This window comes from Staurois parvus, unplaced genomic scaffold, assembly GCF_062004578.1.
Source record: "Staurois parvus isolate SC_StPar_1 unplaced genomic scaffold, SC_StPar_1.0 ptg001863l, whole genome shotgun sequence".
NCBI lineage: Eukaryota > Metazoa > Chordata > Amphibia > Anura > Ranidae > Staurois > Staurois parvus.
This window is the reverse complement of record NW_028319659.1, coordinates 57,023-73,148: the sequence shown is the minus strand read 5'-3', so window position 1 is coordinate 73,148 and position 16,126 is coordinate 57,023. Positions and strand designations below refer to the sequence as shown.

Here is a 16,126-nt window from a genome sequence, read left to right as displayed (position 1 = left end):
GTGGGGGGGGGGAGTGGTGAGAGGCAGAGGAGGGGGGGGGGAGTGGTGAGAGGGGGGGGGGGGAGTAGAGAGAGGCAGAGGGGGGGGGGAAGAGGTGGGGAGACGTGGGGGGGAGTGGAGACGCAGAGGGGGAGAGATGGTTGTTCGGGTGAGGTGTCTTCTCACCTCCATGTATGGATCCCCTCATAATGATTCCCCGTCCTCAGGAACGGCCCAGGAGTTTAAGAAGAGATTCGAAGTTCCCATCCTGAAGGGGAGAGACGCCGACGCCAGCCCTGCCAACCGCGAGAAAGGCGAAGAGAAGCTGAGAGAGCTGATTGGTGTTGTAAACAGGTTTGTTGGTGGCCCCCGGGTTTTACTGTGTGTTGTACCAGTTGTCACGGACCGCCTGACACCCCCCTAGGTGTTTTCCTGCCCTCCAAACCCTTCCAGCAGACCGAGAGTTAATACCAACCCTTCACCCTAAACAGACAAGATGTTGAGGTAAAACCTAAGGAAAAATGTTACTACACAGAAATACAGATTTTATACACTCAGAAATAGGGAGTCCCCCCCCCCCCCCAATAAAAACAAATATTACACATTAGGACAAACATCCCGCACTGATTAGATAATGAGGTAAAGGGGACACCAGATGAATCCCATCATGTGGGAACCTCCAGGAGGACTAGCCAACAGACAGAAACTATAAGGGACTCCATTAACAATGGGAATCCCACCTAGAGGCACCCAATGGGAGGAAGACGCTTCACACGGAGGCATGAGAGGCAAACACAGGTACTCATTATACCAGGAAACACGACACCTTCATAATCACATTACACATTGCAGGAGGCCCAGCATCAGGTTGTTCTGAGTCTAGGAGGGGTGAAGCAGTCAATGTTGGCTGTATGGGGTGGGGGTGCTGTGTCTCGGGGGCGGAGCGGAGGGGGTGGATGCCGTGGCTGTATGGGGTGCTGTGTCTCGGGGGCGGAGCGGTGGGGGCGGATGCCGTGGCTGTATGGGGTGGGGGTGCTGTGTCTCTAGGGCAGAGCGGTGGGGGTGGATGCCGTGGCTGTATGGGGTCAGCTATGGCTGTATGGGGTGGGGGTGCTGTGTCTCTGGGGTGGAGCGGTGAATGCCGTGGCTGTATGGGGTGGGGGTGCTGTGTCTCTGGGGCGGAGCGGTGGGGGTTCTGTGTCTCTGGGGCAGAGCGATGGGGGTGGATGCCGTGGCTGTATGGGGTCAGCTATGGCTGTATGGGGTCCGGGGTGATGTGTCTCTGGGGCGGAGGGGGTGGATGCTGTGGCTGTATGGGGTGCTGTGTCTCTGGGGCGGAACGGAGGGGGGTGGATGCCGTGGCTGTATGGGGTCAGCTATGGCTGTATGGGGTGCTGTGTCTCTGGGGCGGAGCGGTGGGGGTGGATGCCGTGGCTGTATGGGGTCAGCTATGGCTGTATGGGGTGGGGGTGCTGTGTCTCTGGGGTGGTGCGGTGGGGGTGGATGCCGTGGCTGTATGGGGTGCTGTGTCTCTGGGGCGGAATGGAGGGGGTGGATGCCGTGGCTGTATGGGGTCAGCTATGGCTGTATGGGGTGCTGTGTCTCTGGGGCGGAGCGGTGGGGGTGGATGCCGTGGCTGTATGGGGTGGGGGTGCTGTGTCTCTGGGGCGGAGCGGAGGGGGGTGGATGCCGTGGCTGTATGGGTCAGCTATGGCTGTATGGGGTGGGGGTGCTGTGTCTCTGGGGCGGAGTGGTGGGGGTGGATGCTGTGGCTGTATGGGGTGCTGTGTCTCTGGGGTGGAGCGGTGGGGGTGGATGCTGTGGCTGTATGGGGTGCTGTGTCTCTGGGGCGGATCGGTGGGGGTGGATGCTGTGGCTGTATGGGGTGCTGTGTCTCTGGGGTGGAGCGGTGGGGGTGGATGCTGTGGCTGTATGGGGTGCTGTGTCTCTGGGGCGGATCGGTGGGGGTGGATGCTGTGGCTGTATGGGGTGCTGTGTCTCTGGGGTGGAGCGGTGGGGGTGGATGCTGTGGCTGTATGGGGTCAGCTATGTCTGTATGGGGTGCTGTGTCTCTGGGGCGGAGCGGTGGGGGTGGATGCCGTGGCTGTATGGGGTCAGCTATGGCTGTATGGGGTGGGGGTGCTGTGTCTCTGGGGTGGTGCGGTGGGGGTGGATGCCGTGGCTGTATGGGGTGCTGTGTCTCTGGGGCGGAATGGAGGGGGTGGATGCTGTGGCTGTATGGGGTCAGCTATGTCTGTATGGGGTGCTGTGTCTCTGGGGTGGAGCGGTGGGGGTGGATGCTGTGGCTGTATGGGGTGCTGTGTCTCTGGGGCGGATCGGTGGGGGTGGATGCTGTGGCTGTATGGGGTGCTGTGTCTCTGGGGTGGAGCGGTGGGGGTGGATGCTGTGGCTGTATGGGGTGCTGTGTCTCTGGGGCGGATCGGTGGGGGTGGATGCTGTGGCTGTATGGGGTCAGCTATGTCTGTATGGGGTGCTGTGTCTCTGGGGCGGAGCGGTGGGGGTGGATGCCGTGGCTGTAGGGGGGATGGGGTTTGGCCATGTGTGGTGGTCTCAGTATGCCGTTCTCAGGCGATTGTCTCTGGTTTGCAGATGTCTCATTAGAAGGACGTCGGACATCCTCTCCAAGTATCTGCCGGTGAAGATTGAGCAGGTCGTGTGCTGCAGGTAAGTGTCTGGGCGGAGTTCTCTCCCTGTAGATGATTTCCGGAAGGTTCTCTGAGGCTCACATATATACTGTATATTCCATATCTCCGTTCTGATGAATCGCTCTCCGACAGACTCCAGAGGAGACAAAACCGACTGCAGTCAGGAAGGTTCCAAGGCCTGCGACTTTATTGTCCCAGTCAAGGCAGCAAAGAGTTTCTGGCCTGGGAGCTCCTCCCCTAGAAGGGCATATAGCAGCCGGGTGTGTAGGAGGGTGTCCCACCCGGGGCTGGGGGGCCGCACACTCCGCATGTGCCTAATGTCTGTCCATACAGGTCAGAGACCCCCAACCATCATCCTATCATCTATGAGCCGAGAGCAATCTGTCTTCTATTGCTGCAAGACTGTTCCCAGCATGCCACTGAGCGTCCACCATTCGCTATCAGGCGTCTCATTGGCTGAGGCAGGTTTCTGGAGCTGTGATGTATTCTGATTGGCTGTCAGGTTTCTAGAAGTCTTTCTGTGTTCCAGGCTGACTCCACTGCAATCTGAACTGTACAAACGCTTCCTAAATCAAATGAAACCAGCAGAGGAGCTGAACGCGGGCAAAATCAGCGTTTCCTCCTTGTCATCCATCACCTCGCTGAAGAAGCTGTGTAATCGTGAGTATATACTGTATACTGGGGGCTACTCCACCCAGCACTGAATCACCAGCCATCCTTTTTATATCACTGACACTGTAATAGGGACATTTCCCCCCAGTAGTGTGTCTCTGCCCCTCCCACAATGGGGACATTTCCCCCCAGTAGTTTGTGTCTCTGCCCCTCCCACAATGGGGAGATTTCCCCCCAGTAGTGTGTCTCTGCCCCTCCCACAATGGGGACATTTCCCCCCAGTAGTTTGTGTCTCTGCCCCTCCCACAATGGGGACATTTCCCCCCAGTAGTTTGTGTCTCTGCCCCTCCCACAATGGGGAGATTTCCCCCCAGTAGTCTGTGTCTCTGCCCCTCCCACAATGGGGAGATTTCCCCCCAGTAGTCTGTGTCTCTGCCCTCCCACAATGGGGAGATTTCCCCCCAGTAGTTTGTGTCTCTGCCCCTCCCACAATGGGGACATTTCCCCCCAGTAGTCTGTGTCTCTGCCCCTCCCACAATGGGGAGATTTCCCCCCAGTAGTCTGTGTCTCTGCCCCTCCCACAATGGGGAGATCCCCCCCCCCCCAGTAGTTTGTGTCTCCACCCCTCATGTGTCTCCGCCCCTCCCATGATACATAGGTGACACGTGTGTTGTGTTCAGATCCGGCTCTAATCTATGACAAGTGTGTGGAGGAGGAGGAAGGATTCCAGGGAGCAGCTGATCTCTTCCCGCCAGGATACAGCACCAAGAGTGTGGAGCCGCAGCTGTCAGGTATGTGTGTGGGGGTCCCCTGTAGAGGGCACAAGGTTTTTGTTGGGGTCTCCCCTATAGGGGGCACAAGGTTTTTGTCGGGGTCTCCCCTGTGGGGCGCGCTGTCGGGGTCTCCCCTGTGGGGGGCGCTGTGCCGGGGTCTATGCTGTGGGGGGAGCTGTGCCGGGGTCTCCCCTGTAGGGGGAGCTGTGCCGGGGTCTCCCCTGTGGGGGGAGCTGTGCCGGGGTCTCCCCTGTGGGGGGCGCTGTGTGGGGGTCTCCCCTTTGGGGGCGCTGTGTCGGGGTCTCCCCTTTGGGGGCGCTGTGTCGGGGTCTCCCCTGTGTGGGGGGCGCTGTGTCGGGGTCTCCCCTGTAGGGGGCGCTGTGTCGGGGTCTCCCCTGTGTGGGGGGCGCTGTGTCGGGGTCTCCCCTGTAGGGGGCGCTGTGTCGGGGTCTCCCCTGTAGGGGGCGCTGTGTCGGGGTCTCCCCTGTAGGGGGCGCTGTGTCGGGGTCTCCCCAGTAGGGGGCGCTGTGTCGGGGTCTCCCCTGTGGGGGGCGCTGTGTCGGGGTCTCCTCTGTGGGGGGCGCTGTGTCGGGGTCTCCCCTTTGGGGGGCGCTGTGTCGGGGTCTCCCCTGTGGGGGGCGCTGTGTCGGGGTCTCCCCTGTGGGGGGCGCTGTGTCGGGGTCTCCCCTGTGTGGGGGGCGCTGTGTCGGGGTCTCCCCTATGGGGGGCGCTGTGTCGGGGTCTCCCCTATGGGGGGCCCTGTGTCGGGGTCTCCCCTGTAGGGGGCGCTGTGTCGGGGTCTCCTCTGTGGGGGGCGCTGTGTCGGGGTCTCCCCTTTGGGGGCGCTGTGTCGGGGTCTCCCCTGTAGGGGGCGCTGTGTCGGGGTCTCCCCTGTGGGGGGCGCTGTGTCGGGGTCTCCCCTTTGGGGGCGCTGTGTCGGGGTCTCCCCTGTGGGGGGCGCTGTGTTGGGGGTGGACACTGTGGTATGTCTGTCCTTGCAGGTAAGATGCTGGTCCTGGACTACATCCTGGCTGTGACTCGGAGCTCCAGCAGCGATAAGGTTGTCCTCGTCTCCAACTACACCCAGACCCTGGACTTGTTTGAGAAGCTTTGCAGGACGAGGAGGTAAGAGGAGGGCCAAGGGGGAGTCATCCTCATCCTCTCACTGACCTGCCCCCGCTATGAAGACCTGTCTGTATACAAGTATTGGGGGGAGCGGTGTCATACTCATCCTCTCACTGACCCTCCCCCTGGGATGCAGATTTCCATCTCCTGGCATTCATCAGTTTTGTACTTGAAGGAAGAGGATGAGGATGACGGTTCAGAGAAGTCACCATTGTCAGGTGGAGCCCAGCGGTGTGCAGTTTTCATGCCTGGTGAAGCACCCGCAGTACATCCACTGTCCGCTAATAGCGCCCCCTGTGTCTGGAGGGATGAAGGAACGCCTGTCACCCTGATTGGGTGCTTAGGGTTAGCAGAGAACCGCTTCCTCGCCACTGGGACCCGGGACTGAGGCATTATAGCCGGGCATCGAACCCGAGACGACACTGGGACCCGGGACTGAGGCATTATAGCCGGGCATTGAACCCGAGACTAGACGACACTGGGACCCGGGACTGAGGCATTATAGCCGGGCATTGAACCCGAGACGACACTGGGACCCGGGACTGAGGCATTATAGCCGGGCATTGAACCCGAGACGACACTGGGACCCGGGACCGAGGTATTCTAGCCGGGCATGTAACCCGAGACTAGACGACACTGGGACCCGGGACTGAGGCATTATAGCCGGGCATGTAACCCGAGACTAGACGACACTGGGACCCGGGACCGAGGCATTATAGCCGGGCATGGAACCCGAGACTAGACGACATTGGGACCCGGGACCGAGGTATTCTAGCCGGGCATCGAACCCGAGACTAGACGACACTGGGACCCGGGACTGAGGCATTATAGCCGGGCATCGAACCCGAGACTAGACGACACTGGGACCCGCGACCGAGGCATTCTAGCTGGGCATTGAACCCGAGACGACACTAAGACCCGGGACTGAGGCATTATAGCCGGGCATTGAACCCGAGACTGGCTTAGGTGCAAAACTGGAACTCTATTGAACAAGAATAACCAATTTTTTTTTTTTTTTACACTTCAGAAATAGGGGCAGTCCCCACATGAACAATAAATCAAATATTACACATTGGGATGAACATCTCACACGGGGTTAGGTCAGAGCGTGATCACATCATCCTAAACAATGCAAACCGGAGACAGGACAATCAACAGCTGACAGTCATCTAATCAACAGCCTAGATTCCAGACCAGGCAGGGATCCCACCCCAGACAGCCCCCCCCCCCCCGAAATACACAAAGTCCATTTCACATGCTGTCTATCACTTGTATAATCTGTCCCTTCATGAGACAAAACTCCTCCAACATTCACACCAAAGTCTGAAAATGTGGAATTCCTCCATCATCATGTGATGTCTCCATCCTCCAGGTATCTCTATGTACGTCTGGATGGGACCATGTCCATAAAGAAGAGAGCCAAGATCGTAGAGAGATTCAACAGTCCCTCGGTACGGCTTACACCCACTGCTCCACCCACCTCCACACCCACTGCTCCACCCACCTCCACACCCACTGCTCCACCCACCTCCACTGCTCCACCCACCTCCACACCCACTGCTCCACCCACCTCCACACCCACTGCTCCACCCACCTCCACACCCACTGCTCCACCCACCTCCACACCCACTGCTCCACCCACCTCCACACCCACTGCTCCACCCACCTCCACTGCTCCACCCACCTCCACACCCACTGCTCCACCCCCCTCCACACCCACTGCTACACCCACTGCTCCACCCACCTCCACACCCACTGCTCCACCCACCTCCACACCCACTGCTCCACCCACCTCCACACCCACTGCTCCACCCACCTCCACTGCTCCACCCACCTCCACACCCACTGCTCCACCCACCTCCACACCCACTGCTCCACCCACCTCCACACCCACTGCTCCACCCACCTCCACACCCAGTGCTCCACCCACCCCTCCACCCACTGCTCCACCCACCTCCACACCCACTGCTCCACCCACCTCCACACCCACTGCTCCACCCACCTCCACTGCTCCACCCACCTCCACACCCACCTCCACACCCACTGCTCCACCCACCTCCACACCCACTGCTCCACCCACCTCCACACCCACTGCTCCACCCACCTCCACACCCACTGCTCCACCCACCTCCACACCCACTGCTCCACCCACCTTCACACCCACTGCTCCACCCACCTCCACACCCACTGCTCCACCCACCTCCACACCCACTGCTCCACCCACCTCTACACCCACCCCTCCACCCACCCCTCCACCCACCCCTCCACCCACCTCTCCACCCACCTCTTCCACCCACCCCTCCACCCACCCCTCCACCCATCCCTCCACCCACTTCTCCACCCACCTCTACACCCACCCTTCCACCCACCTCTCCACCCATCCCTCCACCCACCTCTACATCCACCCCTCCACCCACCTCTACACCCACCTCTACACCCACCTCTACACCCATCCCTCCACCCATCCCTCCACCCACCTCTACACCCATCCCTCCACCCACCTCTACACCCATCCCTCCACCCACCTCTACACCCATCCCTCCACCCACCTCTACACCCACCTCTACACCCATCCCTCCACCCACCTCTACACCCACCTCTACACCCATCCCTCCACCCACCTCTACACCCATCCCTCCACCCACCTCTACACCCATCCCTCCACCCACCTCTACACCCACCGCTTCACCGACCTCTACACCCACCGCTTCACCGACCTACACCCACCGCTCCACCCACCTCTACACCCATCCCTCCACCCACCTCTACACCCATCCCTCCACCCACCTCTACACCCATCCCTCCACCCACCTCTACACCCATCCCTCCACCCACCTCTACACCCATCCCTCCACCCACCTCTACACCCATCCCTCCACCCACCTCTACACCCATCCCTCCACCCATCCCTCCACCCACCTCTACACCCATCCCTCCACCCACCTCTACACCCATCCCTCCACCCACCTCTACACCCACCCCTCCACCCACCCCTCCACCCACCCCTCCACCCACCCCTCCACCCATCCCTCCACCCATCCCTCCACCCATCCCTCCACCCATCCCTCCACCCACCTCCACACCCACTTCTCCACCCACCTCTACACCCACCCTTCCACCCACCTCTCCACCCACCTCTACATCCACCCCTCCACCCACCGCTCCACCCACCTCTACACCCATCCCTCCACCCACCTCTACACCCATCCCTACACCCATCCCTCCACCCACCTCTACACCCACCGCTTCACCGACCTCTACACCCACCGCTTCACCGACCTCTACACCCACCGCTTCACCGACCTCTACACCCACCGCTTCACCGACCTCTACACCCACCGCTTCACCGACCTCTACACCCACCGCTTCACCCACCTCTACACCCACCGCTCCACCCACCTCTACACCCACCGCTCCACCCACTGCTCCACCCTTCTATACACCCACTGCTCCTCCCTTCTCTACACCCACTGCTCCACCCTTCTCTACACCCACTGCTCCACCCTTCTCTACACCCACTGCTCCACCCTTCTCTACACCCACTGCTCCACCCTTCTCTACACCCACTGCTCCACCCTTCTCTACACCCACTGCTCCACCCTTCTCTACACCCACTGCTCCACCCTTCTCTACACCCACTGCTCCACCCTTCTCTACACCCACTGCTCCACCCTTCTCTACACTCACTGCTCCACCCTTCTCCACACCCACCGCTCCACCCACCTCCACACCCGCCGCTCCACCCACCTCCACACCCACCGCTCCACCCACCTCCACACCCACCGCTCCACCCACCTCCACACCCACCGCTCCAACCACTGCTCCACCCACCCCTCCAACCACCCCTCCACCCAACTCCATACCCACCGCTCCACCCACTCCTCCACACCTACGCCTTCACCCACCTTCACACCTACCCCTACACCCACCTTCACCCCCACCCCTACACCCACCTTCACCCCCACCCCTACACCCACCTTCACCCCCACCCCTCCACCCACCTCTACACCCACCGCTCCACCCACCTCTACACCCACCACTCCACCCACTCCTCCACACCCACCCCTCCACCCACCTCCGCACCCACACCTACCCCTACACCCATCTTCGCACCCACTCCTCCACCTACCCCCACCTCTTCACTCACCCCTCCACCCACCTCCACACCCACCCCTCCACCCACCCCACCAACCACAACTGAAACCCATATCTGTGTGTCCGTCACAATGGCTGCCTGTCTCTCATGTCTGTCCTCGCAGAGCCCGGAGTTCATCTTCATGCTTAGCAGTAAGGCCGGAGGTTGCGGTCTGAATCTCATTGGAGCCAATCGATTGGTCATGTTTGACCCGGACTGGAACCCGGCCAATGATGAGCAGGCCATGGCGCGTGTGTGGCGGGATGGGCAGAAGAAGACCTGCTATATCTACCGCTTGCTCTCGGTGATTGCCTCTACTTCATATCAGTCTGTTGGGGCAGTTTTCGGATATTTGGGTGGAGCTGATTCTGAGAGATACATAGTAGGGGGCGTGTCAGAAGGGGTGTAAAATGAGGTTCTGAGGGCCCCCCAAAAGAATAGTGGGTTGGAGGGGGGGCAGCACATTGTATTCTATACAGTCTCCAGCCAGCCCAGCATAACTCCTCCCACTCCCAGCATGCCTCAAGGTTTTGATAGTGTCAGGAGGATGGAAGTCTTTGCTTTGCTGAGAGAAGTCCAACCAAGTTTCAGCAGCCTCTCCTCAGCCCAGCTCTGGGGTGCCGTACCCGGACCGCCATGAACTGGACATAAAATGTGACCTCTATGCACTGCATGGTGGCACTTTCCAGAACTTTTCCACAGAGCACTATCCAAGTCCAGGGCTGTAGCATTGCCATGGGTGTGACCCAGACCTTTGAGTAAGGATGTTGCCTCATTTTTCCACCATTGGGCATTTTTCAGTTTCTGGCCACCACTGGATTCAGAGCAGTTAACGCCGAGGGACTGAGAGCTGAAGTCATCCAATGTGTGCAGCGCTATCTTTCCCACCACTCACCATAGGGGAACCATCATCTTGAGTCTTTGTCTGTTCTTGTTGCCGACCTCTAGTGTCCTGGTCACCTCTGGTCATCGCCACCAGTTGCTAGGTTTATGGGTTGAGGCCTTGCCTCTCACTTCTCTAGGCAGAGGATACCTCTCTGCACAGAGGGGACAGTGCCAATGCTATGGGCCACCTCAGCCCATACTCCCTTAGAGGTTCTGAAAGAATCTATGCCTGTAATCTGCAAACCGATTCCCCTAGTTATAGGATTGTCATCATTGGAGTCTTCGTCTGCTCCATCGGGTGGGGCCAAATTCCCTCCTGTTTCGTATGAAAGTGCTCCAGCACCTTGCCCTGTAAAGTCTGCATCTGACCTTCTTGAGTCCTTACAACAGGTTGGGCCATTGGTCCCTCTGGCCATATCTGACTGATTGGGAGTCCCAGCAGTCTACCTCTGAACAGGCAAGAAATGAGATCAGAGTCCCTGCCCAGGCATATCCCCTCCCAGCTCCGTGAAGCCTCAGTTTTAGTCTGGGAACTTAGATTCTACTTCTCCTGGCCTGTTCTTTATATCGGTTTCAAGGCAGAGGTGGACCCTATCCAGATTGGTCACTATGGCCAGTAGGCTGACTGTATCCAGACCCCATATACAAGAGGAGGGACGACCTGTAATGTCTGTCGTTTGGCACTAGATCCTGTGGGTAGTGACCTCCGGTGTACTGGTTACCTGTGATCTTGCTGGCATGGTGCTCTTCCCTGGAGGGGAGTTGACTCCTTTACAGCTTTGTGGGGCATGCCTGCAGTGGTGGGTGAAGTTTTGGCCTACAGCATGGCCATGCCTTCACATCCACAAAAAGAGTGGTTTATTGCGGCCCTGGAAAGACTACTGTCCCAAGGGTCATCACACTTGTGTCAGGAAAGGGATGGTCTCCAGGCTTTCACTCCAACCTGTTTAAAGTTTCCAAGCCAAATAGAGACAACCGGCCTATTCTCACCCTCAAGGATCTTAAGTTTCTAAAGATACATAAATCCAGAATGGAGTCCTCCCAGTTAGCTATTGCTTCACTTCATCAGGGGAGCTTCCAGGCACCAGTAGAGATAAAAGTTGCTTAACTAGCTTAACCAGCGCTGAGCGAATTATTGGCGCTTTATAAATACTGTATAATAATAATAATAACTACACATCCTGATTTTCTGGCCTCATCGTCGATTTCTGGGTTTTGTGGTGGACGATCGTCACTACCAGTTTGTAATGTTACCCCTTGGCCTGTCCACTGCTCCCAGGGTGCTGGCTCCGGTTCTGTCATTGTTGAGAACCCGAAGGATTCCCACTTTGGAATACTTTGTCTACTGCACCTTTGAGCACAATGACATCTGTGTTCAGATAGGGGTACGAGTCCTAGAGAGGTTTGGCCTTCAGAAGTCAGCCTTTGTTCCAAACCAAAGCCTGGAATATTTGGGTTTAGTCCTGGATACATCTCAGACATGGCTACTGCTTCAGCAGGAAGAGCGCCTCTCTCTGAGCCCAGGTAAAGGCAGCTGGAAGGTCACTTGATTTGGATATGTATGATCACTGTTCACTTGGAGGGGTTTGCAGAGATGTGGATCTCTGGCTTCCAGATTCAGTAACACACTGGAAAGGTTCCTGATCCGGAGATCCTCAGGTGTTTGCGGTAGATGGTCTGTTTGGGATCAGTTTTCTCCAGTCTCTGCCTTCCCTCTACCTCAACTCTCTTGTTTGTTATGCAGAATATGAATGGAGGGCATTCTGGGAATTCTAGTAGAACCCACTGAGCCAAGAAGAACATGGTATCCATGTCATATACACGCTGTGCACAATCGTTAGGCAAGTGAGAGTTTTGGCCGAATCATCATATTTATGTATATTGTCCAATTCCAAGCTGTATAAACTTGAATGCTTAATTGATGTATTCATATCAGGTGATGTGTATTGGTGCAATGATGGTGGGTGTGGCCTAAGGAGATCAACACCCTATTACAAGGTGTGCATCATTATTATTCTGTAGTATTAATACCAGCCCATACCAGAACCCCACCCCCACCTTGCTGGCCTTTGAGTCAAAGTGGAGCTTTGTGTCCATAACTGATCCATCCACAGGCCCATCCATCTGGTCCGTCAAGAGTCACTCTCATCTCATCCATCCATAAAACCTTTGGAAAACCTTACTTCAGATATTTCTTGGCCCAGTCTTGACGTTTCATCTCCTGTGTCTTGGTCAGTGGTGGTCGGGTTTCATCCTTCCTTACCTTGGTTATGTCTCTGAGCTCTGAACACCTTGTACTTCTGGTAGGACTCCAGGTAGGTGGCTGTTCTGAAATATGACAGCACTGGAGGTAGCTTCAAGTTTGACTGCGCAAATCTTTGGTGATTAGATTGCGTCTTTTTATCTTTCTACCGTTGACTATTTGATGGTTCTGTGACCACGCCCCAATATCTTCTCTATTTCAAGAGTGCCGCATCCCTCTGAAAGACTTTGTGCAATTTGTGACTTCAGAGTCGGTTAAGTATTTTGCCCGAGGAAAAGAAGCTGCCTGATAATTATGTGCACCTTGATGTAGGGTGTTGATCTCCTTAGGCCACACCCCCCCATTACACAAATACACATCAACTGATCTGCTTACATCCAATAAACATTCAAGTCTATACAGCTTGGAGTTGGACAATGTGCAGAAAACTGAGGATTTGGTGAAATACTCGCCTAATAATTGTGCACACAATGTACAAATTCATGTCTTGGCAGATGAGCCGTGGACTCTTCCAGATGGGCCAGATTTGTGTTCTCAGGTTTTCTTCTCCCATCCCGTTTTACAGTCACTGGCTTTGTTGGCGTAGCTGGTGAAGCCCAAATCCCGAGGGATGAGGATGTTTCTGACTGTCATCCTTACCCTCCACAAGTCATGAAAGTCGACTTCTAGGAAGTTGTACCATTGTACATGGAAGGCTTATTTCACTTGGCCTGAAATCCCATACTTTCCTCCTCAACAGTATGTCGGGGGTGTATTCTGGCTTTCCTCCAGTCTGATTGGAGATGTCTTTGGCCTTGACTACCATCAAAGGACAAATCTCCACAAATCTTTTTCAGATACTGATTGCTTCCCATTCCTTAGGGAGAAAGGTGCTTTCCCGTTTGGGGAATGTTGGGCATGTTGGCCTTGTTGCCCCTCCTATTCAGTGTTTTGGGACATCCCATGTACAGCGGTAACTCCTCTGTGTCCTGAGATGTACAATTACATGGGGATTTGGGGTCCATCACAGGACACAGAGATCCCACCATCCCCTCCTGTATGGTTCCTCATTGGATCAGCTGGGAGGGATTATACTGGGTAGAGACCTCTGTGTTTCCAATCGCCTGAACCCAAATAGTGATGAATATCTCTGTTCTCTGATGTAATACCAGAAAAAATGGTTACAGGCCAACCAAAAACCCTAAATCTTCTGAGAGTCCACTGCGGGACATCGGTCTCCTCCTCTTCTTATCATTCTCTTTGTACAGATTGAGGCATGCTGGGTAGAGGAGGGTTATACAGGGGCTGGTTTATAATTTCTGTTTGACAATATCTGCTCTTCCTGTAGGCGGCGGTATAACCCGACTGTACCTGAATCATTGTGTCCCTCTATGGGCTCCCAGGACAGCATTAGTGTCAGTTATTTTCAGTCCAGTGAGATTACACCAGGAGAAGGATCCTTTAGTGTCAGTTATTTTCAGTCCAGTGAGATTACACCAGGAGAAGGATCTCTTAGTGTCAGTTATTTTCAATGAAATATAGAAATTGCAGCCGCATGACCATCCTTGTGACTGGAGCCAATAGTGGAGGAGGATGAGAGCCGGCTGGTTGGTGATCTTCATGCAGCTCCACCTACACATGGCTTGTCTTCTCTTTTAGACTGGAACCATTGAGGAGAAGATCTTCCAGCGTCAGACACACAAGAAAGCTTTGAGTAGCTGCGTGGTGGACGAAGAGCAGGACGTGGAGAGACATTTCTCTGTCGGAGAACTGAAGGAACTCTTCACACTGAACGAGGAGATGACGAGCGACACTCATGACAAGTGAGTCCAGGGTCACTCTGTACTTATAGCTGAGGGGGGGCAGTCTGTACTTCATTTAGAGTGGGGTGGGGATTTTACTGGGTTGTCCTGTGTTTGTCCCTGTGATGGGGGATCATATCCCCCTGCCGGCAATCCTGGTAGTTGGGAGAAGTATGGAGGCCACCATTACTTAGCTTCTGAAAATGCTGATTTCCTGGCTATTGGGTCAATCCTCTGGTATCATTTTCAGTTACTGTAGTAGAAGAAGCATGCAGCCATTGAAGTCTGAACTGATCAGCTTTCTTTCTGGGTCAATGACACAAAGCCAGAGCATGAGCATGGCAGCCAAGAGGAGGTCAGCACTGGCAGCCAGGACAGGTTCCCCCTAATTGGGAAGATGGTTATTTGTAGGGTTTGTGTCTTCATATACATTTGGTGTTCTCTGATTGGTCGATGCAGGTTCCGGTGTCGCCGCTGTGTGAACGGACGTCAGGTACGGCCGCCCCCCGATGGCACGGACTGCACCTCAGACTTATCTCAGTGGAATCACTGCGCAGACAAGCGTGGCCTGCAGGATACCGTCTTGGTGGAGGCATGGGATGCTGCTGTGACCTTCACATTTCACCATCGCTCACACAAGGAGCAGAGAGGGGTTGTATAGCTCTGCTGGGGACTGGAGGGGCCAGATCTGGGGTGCCTCAGCCGGGGACTGGAAGGGCCAGATCTGGGGTGCCTCAGCCGGGGACTGGAAGGGCCAGATCTGGGGTGCCTCAGCCGGGGACTGGAAGGGCCAGATCTGGGGTGCCTCAGCCAGGGACTGCAAGGGCGAGATCTGGGGACTTGGAGGGATGAGATCCGGGGACTTGGTGGTACGAGATCCGGGGTGCCTCAGCCGGGGACTGGAGGGATGAGATCCGGGGTGCCTCAGCCGGGGACTGGAGGGATGAGATCCGGGGTGCCTCAGCCGGGGACTGGAGGGATGAGATCCGGGGTGCTTCAGCCGGGGACTGGAGGGATGAGATCCGGGGTGCCTCAGCCGGGGACTGGAGAGGCAAGATCCGGGGACTTGGAGGGATGAGATTTAGGGGCCTCAGCCGGGGACTGGAGGGGCGAGATCTGTGGACTTGGAGGGGTGAGATCCAGGGTGCCTCGGGGTCCTTCTGGGATCTGAAGAAGTTTTCACTATCATGGGGTAATGGCTGCAAATCAGAGGCTGGGAGAGCGTTGGGCTACAATCTGCTGCCACCTGCTGGACACAGCCCAGAAATATCCCCAGGGGTTCTGCTGCCACCTGCTGGACACAGCCCAGAAATATCCCCAGGGGTTCTGCTGCCACCTGCTGGACACAGCCCAGAAATATCCCCAGGGGTTCTGCTGCCACCTGCTGGACACAGCCCAGAAATATCCCCAGGGGTTCTGCTGCCACCTGCTGGACACAGCCCAGAAATATCCCCAGGGTCAGCGCTGGTCGCTGGTCTGAGTATAGGAAGTCCTGACACCAAGCGCTCCATCCGTGGCCTGAAGACACCACATGGTCACATATCTTCCATTGTACAAGACACAAAGGGGGCGATTCACTGAATTAGGCAATTAGGCTGCTGACTTTGTACAGAAAGTTTCCCTTCACTTAGTGAATGGTTCAGGGAAGCACCACTGACTTTCATTATCCAATTATGTTCAAGCAAAAATGTTTTTTTTCTTTGCACCTGATTGGGTATTCTTTATTCATTCACTCATTCTGGGGGCCATTCCCCTTCAAAGTCAGGGGCTTATTTGCCCTAAGTCCGCCCTTGAGGGAGGGGCGCAGGAATCTGAAATGTTTGGAAATGTTTCCTCTTCCTATGGAAGGTTTTCTGTATAATAATTTAAATTGTAAAAAATAAAAAACTAGTTTTGTGCATAAAGTG

At 56.1% G+C, this 16,126-nt stretch overlaps 1 protein-coding gene across 1 annotated transcript; it reads left to right on the top strand.

The window, feature by feature from the left end:
- Positions 1–136: 136 nt before the first annotated feature.
- Positions 137–16,123, top strand: RAD54L (RAD54 like). Its single transcript, XM_089664237.1, has 9 exons — positions 137–333; positions 2,590–2,664; positions 3,175–3,305; positions 3,938–4,048; positions 5,032–5,155; positions 6,528–6,606; positions 9,415–9,594; positions 14,077–14,240; positions 14,679–16,123. The coding sequence occupies exons 1-9, from the start codon at positions 137–139 to the stop codon at positions 14,878–14,880; spliced, it is 1,263 nt and encodes a 420-aa protein (XP_089520363.1). The 3' UTR covers positions 14,881–16,123.
- The last annotated feature ends 3 nt before the right edge of the window (positions 16,124–16,126 follow it).

Bases quoted from the DNA above. Each gene is read 5' to 3' on its own strand.
- RAD54L (XM_089664237.1), top strand. From the start codon at position 137: ATGGTTGTTCGGGTGAGGTGTCTTCTCACCTCCATGTATGGATCCCCT. The intron at 5,156-6,527 runs GTAAGAGGAGGG...TCCATCCTCCAG, and splicing joins AAGCTTTGCAGGACGAGGAG to GTATCTCTATGTACGTCTGG. The intron at 14,241-14,678 runs GTGAGTCCAGGG...TGGTCGATGCAG, and splicing joins ACGAGCGACACTCATGACAA to GTTCCGGTGTCGCCGCTGTG.